Consider the following 18,495-nt stretch of genomic DNA (forward strand, 5'->3'; position numbering starts at 1 on the left):
TAATGCTATTTCCTTCCCAGTCCCAAACAAGCAGCCCATGCTCTTTTCTTCCAGCATTGGTACTTGACCCAGCAGATCCCACTGTCTAATTGTCATTAAAACATGCATTTGTTGAGGCGTTAATGGTATAGAGGTTGGCATGGCTGCCTTCCAAATATTTATTTGCTGTCTCACAATCACTAAAATTGTCATTAAGTTGTGAATTACAGAATTGACTTCTAGAATTGATGCATGTGTGAACTGCTGTCTTACATTTAAGAAACTTGACAGCCTTTAGATGCATCAAAAAACTTGAGAGCAAATACAATTATATATTCTTTTAAAAGTCGTTTATTTAAAGGACAATTTACAAAGATCCTGCTTTCTGTAAAACTCTATAGTTCTTGCTTTAAAAGTAGGCTCGGGCTGGAGAGATGGCTCAGCAGTTAAGAGTGCTGGCTGCTCTTAGAGAAGACCCAGATTCAGTTGCCAGCATCCACATGGTAGCTTATAACTGTCTCTGACTCCAGTTTCTGGGGGTCTGACACCATCTTCTGGTCTCCATGGGCACCAGGCATGCACATAGTGCATATATATACATGCAGGCAGAACACTCATGCATACAAAATAAAAATTATTATTAAAAAATTTAAAGCATAATCAGTTTATATCTTGTCACTGCTCATAGTATTACAGAGTAGCTTTGGTGCAGGGTTTGGGGTGTGGGGATGAAAGTTCTTGCTCTTAGACATTTAGGCTCATTTTATTCCTGGGAAAGGGACTAAGTATTTTAATGGTTTGGCAGGTAGGGAAAGCTTTGTCACAATTCATGATCTCAGTTAATAGGTAATGCATCAATTTTTAGTCTTTCTGTCCTTTCCAGTCCATTCCACGGGTTGTTTTTAGGAGAGAAGAATTCCTCAAAGGGTGGAGTAATTGATGGCTGTCCAATCAACAAGAAGAGAAATGTGGAGTTCCTAGGCCCTTTGCTGAGGAGTCATAGGGAACTGGACTGGGTCTGAGAGGGGCCGTAGTTATTACACCTACTGTCCTAGGCATAGGAGAGTTCCCATGAGGCCACCCTACAGGAAACAGGTCAAGCAGCTGCCTTTTTCTTTTCGTGTTCTTATCTGTTCAGCCTCCACCCCTACACTGCTCTTTGCTGAAGTTAAATGACTCAAGATGAATTCTTGAGGACCAGAATGGGAAGGTGGCCTTTTCCACTATTTATCAACATATGAGAGTTTTTCCAGTATACTGGAGTCTACATGTTTCATTTTGTCAGGACTTGTAGTACCCAATGAGAAAGGCGTGGCTTCATTACAGGATCCAGGAAGAGTCCCTTGTTTTGGGTTCAGTGATAAGAATGGTTCAGAGGAGCTGTTCAGACACTCCCAGGCCTGCCACACAGGGTATCCTCCAAGGTTGAGTTTCAAAATGAAGATCAGGGCCTGGAAACATGGCTCAGAGGCTAAGAATGCTTGCTAGTCTTTCAGAGGACTGGAGTTTGGTTCCCAGCACACACGTCAGGTGCTGTAATTCCAGCTGCAGGGACTTCAACACTCTCTTCTGGGGTCTGCTGGCACATGCACACATGCACAAACATGCAGACACATAAATAAAAATACATCTGTAGAAATGAAGACCACGTGGGCCATTTGTGAGCATGACACAACTTGAACTGGAAATAGTTGGCTTGGGGACAAATCTGCGTTGTAGCAGGACCTAAAAAGCTGACATGGAATTATTTGGGTCTAGAATTTACTCAGGGAAACATCCCAGTGTATACAGTGTTGATGGAGAGAAAGTGAGGAGTTGTCGGTCCCTGCCAGTCCTTTGATGGCCTAACGTTCAGAGAGCCGCAGGCCTGCTGGAGCTGACTCATACACTTTACAGACTGACTCTCCTCAGTATGAGAAGGCTGTGACTGGGCAGAGTCACTTAAAGAGGGATGGGCCTGTGTGGTGACTGAATGGCACAGAGAAGACACAGATTTTCTCAAGACCACAGCAACATAACACTCCCATTCTGTGGTGGGCCTACACTCCTGCACTCATATACTTCCAAGAGTGGAACAAGTGAGTCCTGTGGCCTGAGCTGTTAGTTCTTGAGGCACCTTAACTCAGATGTATTAACTTCTGAGTAAAGTGCTCCAGTAATAGGGTGTCCTGGTAGGAAACAGATAGACTATCCTCTTCATGGTGTGGAGACCTGGTCCTTGAACCAGACTTGTGGGATCTGGTTATACACTACAGGTGATAGTGTTCCCCCAACCTTACTGTGTGGATGTATCAGTGCAAGAGTCTGAGGGAAGATACAGAAATGCTTTAGTATGAGTTAAGTAGACAGGCCTAATTTTATGGAATTGCTGGTTTAAACTCTGTTGAAGTGTTGTATCTGTACAGTCAATTAAATTCCTCACAGACAGAACATACATGAATTCATAAGCCAGAAGCTGGAGACTCCTACTCAACTGTCCCTTCCACAGCCACCATCCAGTTCTAAGCAAAAATCTAGTTTCATCTGGCTTGGAATATTACATGAATGAAATAAAAAATATATTCTTTGGCTTTCATTTGTCAGTGTTCATGAGATTCTTATTCTCAACAGTTGTACATTGTTCTCATGATTGTACAGTATTCCATTGTGTGAATAAACAATTATCCAGTGGTATTTGGTTCATTTCTAGCTTGGGAACTGTACTACCACAGTTACCTAGCAAATGAGTTTTTGTGCACATAGCTACATATTTCCTACTAGGAATAAGATTGCAGGACCATAGTACATGCACCATATTCATATTTCTTGATAGCCACCCAGAAGCTTTCCAGAGTTTCCTACATTCTTGATAATACCAGCTATAATTTGAATGAGAATGGAGGCTCAAATATAGATTTGAATACTTGGATTCTAGTTAGTGGAAGGAACTGTTTGGAACAAGTTAAAGGTCTTGGAGGTGTGTCACTAAGGAAAAGACCCAAATTCATAGAGGTAATGAGGTGTTACAAGAGACACCGGTGAAGTCCAGAAGGTTGTAAGGACACACTTCAAAACCCAGATTCTACTAAGTTGGAAAAGCTAAAAGAAGTGTATGAATTTCTTAATGCATCTGGCCTACCAAAGTTAAACCAAGAAGAGATTTAGAAAAATGACATTGAAAGATCATTTTAAAACCTCTCATCCAAAACAAGCAAGCAAAGAAGCCCAAGCCCAGATGGATTTCCCACAGGACTTTACTGGATATTCAAAGAACTCAAACCGATGTTTGTCAAACTGTTCTATAAAACAAAACAGGAATGATACCTCCAAATTCTTTGTATGAATCCAGAATGACACAGATGCCTAAACTAGAGAAACTCATAGAAGAAGAAAATTCTAGAACAAGCTAACTCCTTCATGAACATAGATGCAAAAATTCTCAATAGAAGATGTGTGAACCAAATTTTAGAACACATCCAAAAGATCAGCTACCATGATAAATCAACTTCATCCCAGAGTTTACTGTAAGCGAGCCACCCCAATTAGATGTTTCCTTTGTAAGTGTTGCCATGGTCATGGTGTCTTCATAGCAATAGACAACCCAACTAGGACAGATCTCAATGTAAGACTTGATAACTTAAGTCTGTTAGAGGAGAAAGGAGGGAATATGGGTGTGTACATAGGACTATAGCAGGGATTAAGACTTAACAATTGACAAATGAGACCTTAGGAGACTGAAAGACTTCTGTACAGTAAGGATCCCTATCAACTGAGTGGAGAGGCAGCTTACAGAACAGGGAGGGGGAAAACGAGCTCCAATTTGTACAGTATCTATACAACGAACCCAGAAGACGAAACACTAAGAAAACAGACAACTAAAGTTCTCAGAAGAAATACGAGTGGTTGAGAATTTCTTAAAATAACTCAACACCCTTAGCTGTCACGAAAGTGAAAATTAAGACTACCTTGAGATTTCATTTTCCCCCAGCTGGAATTGATTAATATTAAAGTCAAACAAATCCAAAATGACACGAAGTGCTGGTGTGGGTACGAGGGAAGGGGAGTACTTATTCGTTGTTGGGCGTGAAAACTGCAGCCACTGCAAATCAGTATGGGTGTCTCCTCGACACTAAAAGTAGATAGATTATGTGACCCAATAGTAGTACTCCTGGATATATACCTGACTATAGAGAGAGATGTTTACTTATCACTGTTTGGTGCTGTTCTATTTACAATAGCCAGGAAATGAGCATATCCCAGATGTTCATCAACTAGTGCATGGATAATAAAAATGTGATAACATGTACAGTGGAATTTTATTCAGCTTTAATGAAAAATGAAACGATAAAATTTGCAGGTAAATGGATAGAGCTGGAAACAATCATTCTGAATGAGGTAATTCAGATCCAAAAAGGCAAATACTGCATGTACTTTTTCATATATAGATCTAGCTTCTTTAGATATGTGTGCTTAAATCGGAGTAGCTGTGGAAGTCAGGAAGCTAGAGTCATGGGATTTCAGGAGAAAGAGACGGTAGAACACAGGTAACGTAGAGAAGGAAAGGGATAATGAAGCAGAATAAGGTTAAGTGGGGTGAGGGGAGGGAGGGCAGGATCGAGGAGGGAGTACAACCAGGAATACCTAACTGTAAAGTCCTTTGAAAACAGCCACATGGGAACCAACTATTGTATAAACTTCTTAAAATGTATACACATGTATAAAAGTTTAGATGGGGTTACCATATATAGGGGGGTAATGCTCCCCATATGCCATAGGCTATCACACAAAAAGCCCAGTGACAGGTTTGTACTGCCTTTTTTCTACTTGTTGGTCAGTAGGGTCTCACAGAACCCCCTTCCTCTCCCCCCCCCCCAAAAAAAACTTTAAAAGTCATTGCCATGGCTTTAGTTGTTTGTAGAACTTGATGATAAGACCACGTGGAAGACATCACATACTCAAGTAATAGAACACGGAGAAAGTGAGCCAGTGTCGACCTGGAAGCTTCATCTGTGTTGGCTAGCTTTCCTAGGGTAGCGGGTGCAGTGCACCACTACTGGTGGAGAAAAGCAATCAATATTCTTACCTAACTGAGAGGTCTGCAAGCTATGATAACCAGCTTGGCAAGATATGTCCATTGGTACCATAGTGGCATAGATGTTATAAGGGTAAGCTCCCACTTGCTGATTGAATCTAAAGCCTGCTCCACAAGACAGAACTCATGCCTGGTAATGTTAACTGTGTCAAGAACCCATAGCTGAGTAGATGATGGGCCTACTATGACTTCTAATATTCTTCTAAATGGATAAGTTTCAAACTGTCCTCTAAACACTTATCACTATAAATACAGGGATGGTTCACTGTATATAAATCAATGTGTAATATACTATATAAATGGACTTAAAGACAAATCACTTGATTATCTTAATAGATGCAGAAAAGACTTTTGACAAAACCCCAACATCTTCGTAGTAAAATGTCTGAAGATACTAAGATTATGAGGAAACCTCAACATAATAAAAGCTATATACAACAAGCTTATAGTCAGCATTATATTAAGCAAAACCTTATGGAATTTCCACTAAAACCAAGAAGAGTAACTGCTTTTCTCCACACTTATTTCATATAATACTTGAGACTTCAGTGAGACCAGTAAGATAAAGACATAAAAAAGATGGATAAAAACGGGAGAAATAAAATTGTCTTGTTTGTAAATGATGCACTTTTATATGTAAGAGACCCAAAAGAATTTGGATCAGAAAAAAAAAAAAAAAAAAAAAAAAACCAGCGAAGTGGCAGTATGCAAAATTAACACATCACAACCAGCAGCCTTCCTGTATGTCAGTAACAAACATGCCATAAAGAAACCTGGGAAACAATCCCATTCACAACAGATAAAACAAAACAAAACAAAAAAAGAAAAAAGAAAAAAAATCTTGAAATAAACCTAAACGGAGTAAAAGACCTGTGTAATGAAACATTTAAAACTGAAGGAAAAAGCTGAAGATGCTAGATGGAAGGACCTCACATCCTCACAGATCAGCATTTTGTGAAAAGAGCTGTAATATCAAAATCAAGGTACAGATTCATTGCAATTTTCATAAAATTTTCAATAAGATGCTTCACAGAAATTAAGAAAAAATTCATATGGAAGTACAGAGATCCTAGATAGCCAAAGCAATCTTGAGCGAAAAAGAACAATTCTGGAAGTATCACTATGGCTGGTTTCAAGTTATAATAAAGTTAAACTCAGCAGCATCTTGAAGGAACCAGTCCTGGTGGCTGTGAAATGCTCCTCACAGAGGCGGTGGTGTGCCAAAGCGCGGAGCTCCTCAGCTGGGCTGCCAGCTGTCAGATCCCATCAGTGCTTCCCAGAGTTAGAAACTTGGTTTTGCTGTATAACCTCAGTTTGGCCCGCCCCCCCTCCCTCCTCCTCCCTCCCCCCCCTCTCTGGCCCGCCCCTCCCTCCCCCTCCTCCCCCCCCCTCTCTCCTCTCTCTCTCTCCTGTGTGTGTGTGTGTGTGTGTGTGTGTGTGTAGCCAAATCTCACCAGAGCTTTCAGGCTCCGACTTTTCCAAAGAACGAGTAGCAGGCACACTGGTGAGTCAGAAAGACAAACAGGGCGGATCAGGTCATTTGAGCCGGGCAGTATTTAATCAGTGAGTTAGAGGAAGAGAGGGGGAAAGGTAAAAGAGAATCATTGGCTGGAAAATCCATCTGTGTGCACCTAAGGGAAAAGATTTATCACACTGGAAGCACCACAGAGCTAAGAGTTATTGTGGACCACTAGGTGGCATTGCAAACGCGACTCCGAGACTGCTTGCCGGTGGCAGCGAGTAGCTGGAGACCTGAACTCAGTAGGTCAGAGAGGAGGCCATCTGGACGGGAGGAGGCTGTTTAAAGGCAGAATGGTGAGGTGCTAGGTCAGGCTGGGAGGTGACTGCGCGCTGGTGATGGCCCTGCTCTCTTCCGGAGGAGGTCCGCTCAGGTGGACATCAGGTGCTCTCGCAGAGTGAGGGCGCATGGCCCGGATGCAAGACCAAAGCCGGGTAAACAGACACAACTCTAGTTCCCAGAAACCGCCTGGAAAGAGTGAGGAATCATGCCTACCTTTGCATGGAGAGCAGAATGGGTGAGCCAGCTTGTGCAGATTTTAAACAGCTGGGTGTGATGTTTAAAGCAAAGGTAGTATGGGTCCATACCTTTGAGGTGTAAATGTTTTGCAAATGATTACAATTCAATAGCTTTACATCATTGCTAATACAACGGCTCCCTGAGTGTGTCTTGTTCTAACATTTCATAAGGCATTTCTTCATACTGTGCTCATGTGGGACATATAAATTAGCAGTCAGACTCAATGAAATTTAGATTTTGAATTTATGGAAACTATTTATTGAGGGGAAAGTACTGTTGTTTTTCTCTATTTAACATACTGTAAAGTAAGCTTATGTATTGGGGGCAGTAACTCTGCGTTTATTCTCAAGCTAAGCAAGCACTTTGCTGCAGTCTGTTACAGCCCTGGAGAGTATGCAGTGAGGATTTGTGGAGAGCTCTGGTTGGTGAGAAGACAGATACACCTGCCTTTCTCCAGGAAATATTGCTCTGTATGGTCTTCCGAAATCTGGACTCCCTTAAGCAAAATATGATGCTGTAGTCCCAGTAATGTGAAAATCTGGAGACTGGCTATGACTTTTATGGAGTTTTGATAGGGTTCAGGGGGTGCTCTGAGAGCGGACTTAGGGACCAGGAAATCAGACATGGAAAGAGAAGCTGTGCTTGGCATAGAGATGGAAGCTATTCCTGTAACCTGGGAGTGACAGAATATGAGTAAATGGAAGCAGAAGCCTGTGAGAACATTCTGCCTGTGTTTTACAGGGACGGAATTCCAGGCTCAAGGAAACCAGGTCAGGATGAGGTGAACCAGGGTCCGGCTTCCAATATGTTGTGTCTATCCACCCATTCTCTTCTGTGTACTTGTTCTTGACATGCTGGCATGGTCTGTGTTGTATACTCTTAAGCTCTTGAGAGTGTAATAAAACAACAAACACACCTGTCTTACAGTACATTTGATGCTGAGAAGTGGAACCATTTCTTCCAGCCATGAACTCCTCGTTTCAACTGAGTTTCTTGGATCTTACTCCGAATGCCACAGAGGACAACAATTTGGGACCAAATGCCAAGAACATGTCTTCAGCCTGTGCAGACATGGGCATCGCTGTGGAGGTGTTCCTAACTCTGGGTCTTGTCAGCCTCTTAGAGAACATCCTGGTCATTGGGGCCATAGTGAAAAACAAAAATCTGCACTCACCCATGTACTTCTTTGTGGGTAGTTTAGCAGTCGCTGACATGCTGGTGAGCATGTCCAATGCCTGGGAGACCATCACCATATACTTGATAAATAATAAACATCTGGTGATAGCAGACACCTTTGTGCGTCACATCGACAATGTGTTTGACTCCATGATCTGCATTTCTGTTGTGGCCTCCATGTGTAGTTTGCTGGCCATTGCAGTGGACAGGTACGTCACCATCTTCTACGCCTTGCGCTACCACCACATCATGACAGCGAGGCGCTCGGGGGTGATTATTGCATGCATATGGACTTTTTGCATAAGCTGTGGCATTGTTTTCATCATTTACTATGAATCCAAGTCTGTCATAATTTGCCTCATCTCCATGTTCTTCACCATGCTGTTCTTCATGGTGTCTCTCTATATACACATGTTCCTTCTGGCACGGAACCACGTCAAGCGCATAGCAGCTTCCCCCAGATACAGTTCTGTGAGGCAAAGGACCAGCATGAAGGGTGCCATTACCCTCACCATGCTACTGGGGGTTTTCATTGTGTGCTGGTCTCCCTTCTTCCTTCACCTCATCCTAATGATTTCATGCCCCCAGAATATCTATTGTTCTTGCTTTATGTCTTACTTCAACATGTACCTTATCCTCATCATGTGCAATTCTGTGATTGATCCTCTGATATATGCCTTCCGCAGCCAAGAGATGCGGAGGACCTTTAAAGAGATCATTTGTTGTCATGGCTTCAGACTAATTAGTAGGCTCTTTGGCAGGTGTTAAACACGTTTCCCTCTCTGGCTCTCATCCCTCAGTCAATTAGGTTCAGCCAGAGGATAAGCAAGGTCTCTAGGGATCTCAAATGTATTCTCCTTTATTTCTTCTGCTGTTCAAACTTTCTTTTTAAACTCGTGTTCACTGTGTATCAAAGCTATGCACATGGGGATTGTCTCCATCATGGGAATGGTCTGTGACATGTATCTTTTAATGTCTTACTCTTTCTCTACTTCCCATTCCATTTCTAGGAGGCTTTACCATCCTCTACCTGACCTGATAAGTGACCTTACAAGATGTATAATATCCTGGGTGAGCTGTTATTGAAAGAAACACTGTGGAGGTCTATGACACCAGGAGTGGCTTTGTTGTTTTCTTTTCTCATGAGAGGTGGACACACCTTTTGCATTCTTTTCAGGAATGGAGAGGCATCCAGATCCTTTCCATTTGAAACTTCTGTTTTATTTGCTACAGGCGCCCATACAGCTCTCCTATCCTAGACTTCTCATTTATAGCTTATGTTTAGAATTGTCTCAGGATCAACCTTAACTCCCCATTCTTCCATCCATCATAGTTTTGGGCTTATTCAGACAGAAAATTCTGTGCTACAAACCTTGCTTCTTGTGAAAAATCCCCATGACTCTTTCCCCCTGTCTTATTTTGACTCAGTTCAGCATTGCCAAGAAATGGTTTGGGGTCACATCAGGTACACTCCCACCCTCACTCCAAGGAGCACGGGCCCGTGGTCACACTAGACTGGCTTTCTCCCACATTGTCTTTCAGCATCTCTTGGTGTCTGATGCTTTGTCACTATATGCTCTGCCCTGTTTTAACCTGACTCAAGCAGTTGTCAAAGGCCCATGCTACAGCAAAGAAACACCATGCTCTCCAGTCTGGCATGAAGGAGAGGAACGCAAGCTCAGGTACTAACTGCCATCCCTTAATTTCACTCCAGGCTCCACATCTGTGCTGACCTCCCAGGATGGCCCAAAGAACTACCTGGGAAAAAAATGGGAGAACTTCTTGTAAAATTCAAAAAACACATAGGATTCTCTTTTTATGTAAAAGAACTGACCCACAGGGGCTACCACACACAGACACGAAGGGAGGATTCATGTGTTGGTGGCCAGGGCAGTGTTTGGACACCCAGACATGCTTTGCTCAGCTGAGCCAGTGGCCCTCTGGGTCCCAGTGTTCTCATCTGAAGGGAAGGGTAGAGACTCTGAGCTTACAGGCTCCATTATTGCAGTAGTATCTTGTTTTTAGTATTTTCTCTTTCACTGGACACTTGGCACCTAGACTGTTTGCAAATGAAAGAAAAAATGTAAATGAAGCAATGGGTAGTGAGGTCATCCCTCAGTGAGCTACTGGTGTAAGAGGGACCCTTTCTACAGAAGATTTTTAAAGGCAGAAGAACTTTCAAATATAGTTATATAAACAGCTTGTGGACGTGACTACCTACCTCTCTAGGAGCTCAGTATAGAAAAAAAAAATGTGCTGGTATTTACAGCAAAGTGCACGAGATGTCCAAATCTTTACAAAATGGCAAATTAACAAGTTGTGTGCAACTGATTTGCAAAGAGCATCTAGTCTTTCAAAATGTTTCCTGCTCATTTGTATTTGCTGAAAATTAGCCAAATCTACGAATACGAAGTAAACGTTCTCATTGTAAGCATTAGAGAAAACAGAGGCCATTGTCACCATGGATGTCACAGAGATATGGGTTGTATGCAGGCTTCCTCTCATCTGTACAGAGCAAGTACTTGTAACTGCTTGTAATTTCCATGTTGACTCTTCTGCCTATCACAGTTGAGTATTAAACAAAGTGACTAGAGTTGCAGTCGTATAATAAGACGTTGATCTTTGTGGTTACCCTCTTCATCTGGACACTGAACTCTCAGTAGGCTAATTCTCTGCTCTGGGTGCTAAATGGCTTACTACAAATCCTAACCTTTATATTGAGGTATCTAAGAATATATTCAACTGCATTTTAAACTCGATGTAAACAAAATAGCCCTTGTGTTCAAATGTGGTTACTTTGGGGAAAATATATGCATTTAGTAACTTGTTAAATTTTTGCAAGTAAGTCAACCTCTGGCACTCAAAATGAAGTCCCCTTAACAGAAAAAAAATATACATATGTGTCAAATATGTACCGTTGTATGTTAACTTTCTGATTCTGTGGGAAATATATTTGTATGAAGTCCCCTTAACAGAAAAAGAAAACACCTACATGTCAAACATGTAACATTGTATGTTAACTTTATGTTTCTAAGAGAAATTTATTTGCTGTAAAATATGTGTTCAAAAAATGGTTAGTAAAGTGAAAGAATGAATCAATTAAAATATAGTATTAAATGTATAAATTATAATTAATAGAATAAATGTACTAAATTATGCATTTGAATTGGTCGTTTAGATATGTGACATTTGGAAGGTTTTTTTTATCTTTCTGGAAATTTTCTGGTAGGTATTACAAAATGAGAATGTATATACATTGGTGAATTTTACTTGAAACTATTTATATCCTATAGTATTGACATTCAAAATTATATTAATCCTACAAATAAAATAAAATTTATACTTGACTACATATTGTTGAAACTATGTCTTAGTATATAGTTATTCTGGGGCTCTCACTTATTATGAGCTCAGTATGGGGCTGGAAGTACTGGCTGTCAGAGAAGACCTGCCACCCAAGAGCCAATGACATGAATTGTGTCAAGACAAGGTATGTGAATACATGCACACGATTCAAGATACTTTATATAGTTAAATGTAAAGTGGTAAGACATATATGTGATATAAAATGACACCTAGTAGATGTGATATGAAATGACACCTCCACACCTCTAATGGTACCTCTCCCTGGTGGATGTAGAGGTGAGTAGGTGAGCTTTGAGGTAGGTGAGTAACTGAGAAATATCCCAGGTTGCCTTTAAATCCACAAAAGGACAAAGACAGGGCAATTCTCCTGTACCCTCTTGAGTCCTCAGATTATAGGAGTGTGATGGCATGCCCATCTGGGATTGCATTTTTTAACAAGTTCCCAAATACTGTAGGTATTGCTTTAAGAAACTCTGATTTTCAAGTCTCAGCAAAGTCACATGACAACAGTTTATTGCTTGTTTTTCTACCCTGCTCTATGCTCAAAACAAATTATCAGAGACTCTTACAGCTCTTTAGGGACCAGACTGCTTAAGGTCTAACACATGTGACTTTCTGACTCACACATGTGAGTTTCTTTTCTTACTCAATTTCACTCAGAATGTCTAAGAGGGCCAGGAAAATCCTGTGTGCCTGAACATTCACTGTTCATGAACAGTGCCTTTGGTATGCTCGTCATGGTGCCAGGTGTGTGACCAGCACTGTCATTTTAAAGGAGCATATAGGCCAAGAATAATGACCATGGTTGTATGTGTGAAAAGGATACATTTTATAGCTAATAAGTTCACATAGCATGACTGTACATACCTGGAATGAGGGGTTTGATGCACCCCTGCACTGGACTGGGTCACCCCTGAACTGGAGTAGATACCGCAGTTCCAGGGTGTAGAGATGAGTTTTGGAAAGCTCCTGAGCAATCAAGATGTTTGGTTCTTTCCTCCTTTCTCATTAGGAATTATTTTCATGTGTAAAAAAGAGGACATCTTAGGTCTAATAAAGTCAAGAGAGATGAATCTATCAGCCTGCAGAAATTCTTGAAGAATGGATGGACTTTAAACAGAGAAAAGGGGAGTGTAGGGTGGAAAGGCCATCTGATTCTAGCCAAGGTGAGAGGGAAAGAATATTAAATTGTGCTAGAAATCAGAGTCAAGATCTGTGGTCTTTCAGACAGAGAATGATGTATTTTATGTCAACTCAAAACAGGGTAGAGTCATCTGAGAGGAGGGACCCTCAATTGAAAAAATGCCTCCACAAGATTGGGCTATCGGCAAAAGCCATGGGGAGCAAGTCAGTAAGCAGCACCCCTTCATAGCCTCTACATCAGCTCCTGCCTCCAGGTTCCTGCCCTTCTTGAGTTCCTGTCCTGACTTCCTTCAGCGATGAACAGTGCTGTGGAAGTGTAAGCCAAATAAACCCTTGCCTCCCACATTGCCTTGGTCATGGTGTTTCGTGACAGCAGTAGCAATGTTTAGTAAGACATTGTTTTCTCTTTCTGTGACAGAAGCTAGGGAACACTTGGAAGCTTTTCTTTTTTCTTTCTCTCTTTTTAAATGAATGATACAATCTGGAAAACCCTTATAAATTCGTTTGGAAGAAACTTGTATTTCCACAGTGAGGTTCAGGAGAAGGCAGAAACACTCAAGGATGGTGAAAGTCAAGGTGGCAGGGATAGAGAAAACAGGAATTCAGTTATGTTAAAGGTGAGATCCCTCAGTAAGATACTCAGGAGGTTTCATAAAAGGAACTCAAGCCCAGGATGGCCAGGCCTGTGACTGTCTTCCTATGTCATGTTCCTTTTTCTTTCAGCATGCAAAGCCATCTTTTTTGATATCTTTCATATCAGAACTTGATGTCTGTCTTTCCCATTCTCCCCATCCCTCCTCCCTCCCCTCCCCTCCCTTCCTGCCTGCCTCCCTTGCTCTCTCCCCTGTTTCCCTGCTCTCTCTCTCTCTCTCTCTCTCTCTCTCTCTCTCTCTCTCTTCTCTCTCTCATTTCCATACTTCTAAAGTAACCTAAACTTTGTTGAGCCTTTCAATCTTAGTTATAAAGAAAAGACATATCCAGATTTTTTTTTCTATTTGCCTTCTTACATTATGAAGGCCTCTCTGTGCACAGAGGCAGATGGAAGGCCAGCTTAGCCTGTGAGTGTCCCCACTGCCCAACTTGACACTTGAGCATGCCTTGATCATATCTGCTAGTACTATGTTACTAGACATACATGAACACTGGGAAGCAGAGCTAGGGGTTTTGCAACACAACCTTGATGGTTTTTAAAGCTAATTCCTGATTTTCTTGTTCTTTACCGCCAACTTCCCTGTTTCCTTTTATTTTACCTTTGCCATATCACCGAGGGCTTCTCACCAACTCCACAGCCTTCTCTGTCTCTAAGTGCCTTGCCTCATTTGCTACGACTGTCTCCTCTGAAAACATCTTTTCTTTGCTTCTGGAATAGTCGCTATCCTGATTTATGATATCTCTTCTCAGTGCAAACATACCAACCTTGTTTGTCTCTTTCCCCTGTCTCATATTTAGACATGTCCTGAGTCTTTATCTTTAGCATCTTACTTTTTTATATCTAACTTTTCTCTCAGTGATTTCATCAACTTCTGAGATTTTTTTTTTTTTGGCCCCCAAAATAAAAACACCCTTTTGAATGACAAATAATGATTCTACACATTAATAGAGTTCAGGTATCTACATTTGCAAACAATATACACTGGTCAAATTTAGCTCAGTTTGGCCACTCTCTGCTACTCAGCCTCTAGCAATCACTTCAGTACATTCAGGCTGACTTCCTTTTTTAAGATTTCACCTAGGAAAGAACATGAGGCACGTGTGTTTCTGCGTACAGCTTATCTCACTTCGGATAGTGTTCTCAAGGTCCATCTATTTTGGTATAACGGACAGGACTTCATTGTTCTTCCTGGCGGATATAGTTTAATGCCTTTTTGCTATGGTAAAATACCCAGGCAAAGGCAACTTAGGAGGATAATGGGCTCACAATCCTAGGTAATAGTGCAGCATTTCAAGGGAATCATGCTGGCACTGAGAGAGGCCAGGAGAGGCCATTGGTGAAGGTGCAGCCTCATTGGCAGTTGAAGACCCAGGACTGAGAGGTCCTGCAAAGAAGTTGAGGCTTGGCACCATGAGGAGAGCCTATGAGAGGCTATTGGTGACAGTGCAGCCCAGTTGCAACAGAAGACCCCAGCATTGTGGAGATGCCAGTACCATGGGATGACCACCAAGAACAGCAGCAGCAGTGGAGTGGAGCCAGTTAGAGCCTAGAAGACAAGCTGTGTGTGCTGCGGAGGGCAGAGCTGGAGAAGTGACCCAAGCCCTTTGGAAGAGCCCAGAAGATCGTGAGTGGATTCCAGCCATTGGACGGTTGGAATTTGGTTTTGCTTTGATTTGATTCTGGCTATGCCATGATTTTTCCCTCTTGAGGTAAGAAAGTATTTAATTGGAGTCCACAGTTGTGAGACTTTGAATTTTAAAAGACTGCAGATTTTAAAAGAGATTGGTTATTTTAAAGGGACTGAAATTTTAGTAGTGTGTTTGAATTTGTAAAGACTGTAGGACTTTTAAAGTTTTGTTTTTAATGTGGTATCTTGGGAATAAATAAGAAAGGAAGTGATGTGGTTTAACAGTGATGTGTTTGTGTGTCAAGTTCACAAGGGGTCAGTTGTACTGGCTGGTTTTGCGTGTCAACTTGACACAAATATGGTCATCAGAGAAGGAGCCTTAGTTGAGGAAATGCCTCCATGAGATCCAGCTGTAAGGCATTTTCCCAATTACTGATCAATGGAGGAGGGCCCAGTCCGTGGTGGGTGGTACCATGCCTGGGCTGGTGGTCCTGGGTTCTATAAGAAAGCAGGCTGAGCAAGCCAGAGGAAGCAAGCCAGTAAGAAGCACCCTTCCATGGCCTCTGCATCAGCTCCTATCTCCAGATTCCAGCCCTGCTTGAGTTCCAGTTCTGACTTCCTGCAGTGATAGACTATGAACTGGAAGTGTAAGCTAAATAAACCCTTCCCTTCTCAAATTGCTTTTTGGACGTGGTGTTTCATCACAGCAACAGAAACCCTCACTAAGACACTATATAAGCCAGGATAGCCTGGAACTCATAATCTTCCAGTTTCAGCCTTTCAAGTGCTAGGATTATAGGCACATACTGCCACTTTTTATTGAATTTTAAACTCAGAAATCTGTTGCATTTTGATGACTTTTTATTTGTCCATTTGTAGTTTCCTTTTCATAGCAAGCTATTTTTGAATACATGGATCCATACCCTGTCCAATTCTCCTCTAGTTAGAACAAATTCAAACTTCATACTCTAAATGCTTTCTTTTTCTCAAAAAAAAAAAAAAAAATTGAGGGTTGGGGATTTAGCTCAGTGGTAGAGCTCTTGCCTAGCAATCACAAAGGTCTGAGTTTGGTCCTCAGCTCCAGAAAATAAATAAATAAAATTAAATAAATAAATAAATAAATAAATAAATAAATAAAAATTTCATTTATAGCACTCTTTCCTTTTTGTACGGTTCATTTCCATCAAAGAGAGAGGAGTCTCAACTTTACATTAATATTTGTAAATGAAGGGCTGGTGTGCTTGATTGCGTATTGCATGAATGTCCTTGCAGCATTGTAGACTGAAACATGCAGGTTGGCTAACTCTGTGAGTGGGTGGGTATATCAACCATCAGACTTTCCTCAAAGGGTGCTTATACTGGGAACAGGCTAATAGACTGAGCATACAGTACTCTTCTGGCCGAGCATGAAAGCATGGGAGCGTAGCTGTCACTTTTGTTGGTATCTGGAGGCATGATTCTTCACTACTGTGTGTATTTGATAAGGAACAGTGGAGAAGACCATGCTGTGTTTTGTAGGTAGTATAGACTACCTGTTTTCTTCATTCTACCCTGACTTCCAACACGTCACCAACTGTTCTCTTTCTAGATTGCTTCTGTGTCTTGGACTGCGGCTGCCTTGAACTAGCCTCTTTGTCGTTCAACTCTGTGAACTTCCAACTTCAGAAGTTCATTCTGAGTTCGAGCTCTTTGGTATCCTCCATCTCTTCACTCTTACAACTCTTCCATTTTATACTTCTAACTCATTTCTGTAGAGGTGCAGGTAGGTACTTGAATTTTTACACCTAATCTCTTGTCTGAGAAATTTTTTGAGTATGGTTTTTAGAGGTGGTTTGAATCCAGCAGGGTCTGCCCCTCAAGCAAAGATAAGGCAGGAGACTGCCAAGGCACAGACTCCCTTTTCACCTTGGTTCTATTACAAGCTGGCAGCTACCCCTATGGCAGGAATCTGTGCCAATGCCAAGTAGGTGGATGAGTCTTGTCTTCTTCTGCCACTGTGCTCAGTCTTTTTTCTTGTTCTAGATGCTAAGTAGAGAGCATCTATTTCAAGCAAAGAGCCTAATCAAGCCAGAGGAGATAAGCCCACAGTTCAAAGTCTCAGGGTCTCTGGACAGAGGCATCCTTTCAACCCTGTAGTCAAACATGCTTAAAAAGTTGTCCAACTCTTTGATGCCAGTAGGTGGCAGTGAACAGACCACCAATGGATAAACTCAAGTAGCCCCAGGTGAGAATTCTTCTGAAGCTCTCATTGCATAAGGTACTCAGAATATTATGAGTGTACTTTTGCAATGCCCAGTGCACTTTAAAGGGATTAACTCAACTCTATAACCACCTTTAAAAGTAGGTAAATATTACTAAGCTTTACCTAGAGCTCAAGCAACTTGCCTAAGGTCACACTCCTATCATGTACTTGTCTCTGAATTCAACCTTAAGAGCTTTGGAAAGTCATCACATCTTTTTGCTTGTTTGCTTTCAGTCATTGGTTGTCTTTGCTGACTTTGGCTTCCTGTTGCTCTCTCCATGGGCCAGATGAATTCTGTTGTTTAACTTTGGCACAGTGGCTGCACCTTCATCTACTGCTATCTCAGCCAGCAATTGCAACTCCGTAGTTACTGGCCTGCTTATCTAGCATTGGCCTAGCTACTTAGGCTGCAGCCTGGTGAGAATTCTGCTCCTGCAGAGACCAGCCCTGTTGCTGCCTCTCTATGATTCTAATTATGAATAAAAATTGCAATTCAAAGGGTGGGTTGAACCTGTGAACTTGCAGAGGCTGAGTAGTTAGTAGCCTAGATAACCCTTTCTCCTTGCTGGCATCCATGGAAAGCCTGTGCTTCCTGTGTCTATCTCTCCTGGATGCCCTCTGGTGCTCTATGACTACTCTCTGTCAACTAGTTGCTATGCAGCCTCCTGACCCAAGGCTAATTTTATTTAATTAATACAAATGCAAACTCGGGGTTCACACTGTGTTCGAATATCTCCCAACACTTCCCCCTTTTTGTCTAAATAAAAAGGAAAAGTTTTAACTTTGACACAGTGAAACTATATACAATAAGAACAATTATCAAGTAAGGATTACATTCACAATGTCCATTTGTATTTGGCAAATTCAAAGAAACTACTCTATTATCTAGTCTATCTTAGTGAGTCCAAAGTTTTACAGCTAATTTACATTCTATTCTAACTTGTATTACCAACCTAAAACTATCTTAGACCTCAAATCATTTTCTTAGATAAACAATTTAAGCTTTATGTCTCTCAACCTTATATTCCTTGTACCTTTTTTTGGGAGTTTCTTTTATGAATTTGGTAACAAAGAAAACTGTAACTATAACTATTTCATTTTCAACTCCATCAGAGACCTGAGAAGGAGATAATATTGCCTGAGTAAACAGGAAATGCAGAGCAAGCAACTTCCAAAACTATAGAAATGACAGAAATAGTTG

General features: G+C 41.4%; 1 protein-coding gene across 1 annotated transcript; it reads left to right on the forward strand.

The window, feature by feature from the left end:
• The first annotated feature begins 8,035 nt into the window (after positions 1-8,035).
• Positions 8,036-11,396, forward strand: Mc5r (melanocortin 5 receptor). Its single transcript, XM_036205067.1, has one exon. It carries the CDS (start codon positions 8,055-8,057, stop codon positions 9,030-9,032), a length of 978 nt encoding a protein of 325 aa, XP_036060960.1. The 5' UTR covers positions 8,036-8,054; the 3' UTR covers positions 9,033-11,396.
• Positions 11,397-18,495: the final 7,099 nt, after the last annotated feature.

This window comes from Onychomys torridus, chromosome 13 (assembly GCF_903995425.1).
Source record: "Onychomys torridus chromosome 13, mOncTor1.1, whole genome shotgun sequence".
Lineage (NCBI taxonomy): Eukaryota > Metazoa > Chordata > Mammalia > Rodentia > Cricetidae > Onychomys > Onychomys torridus.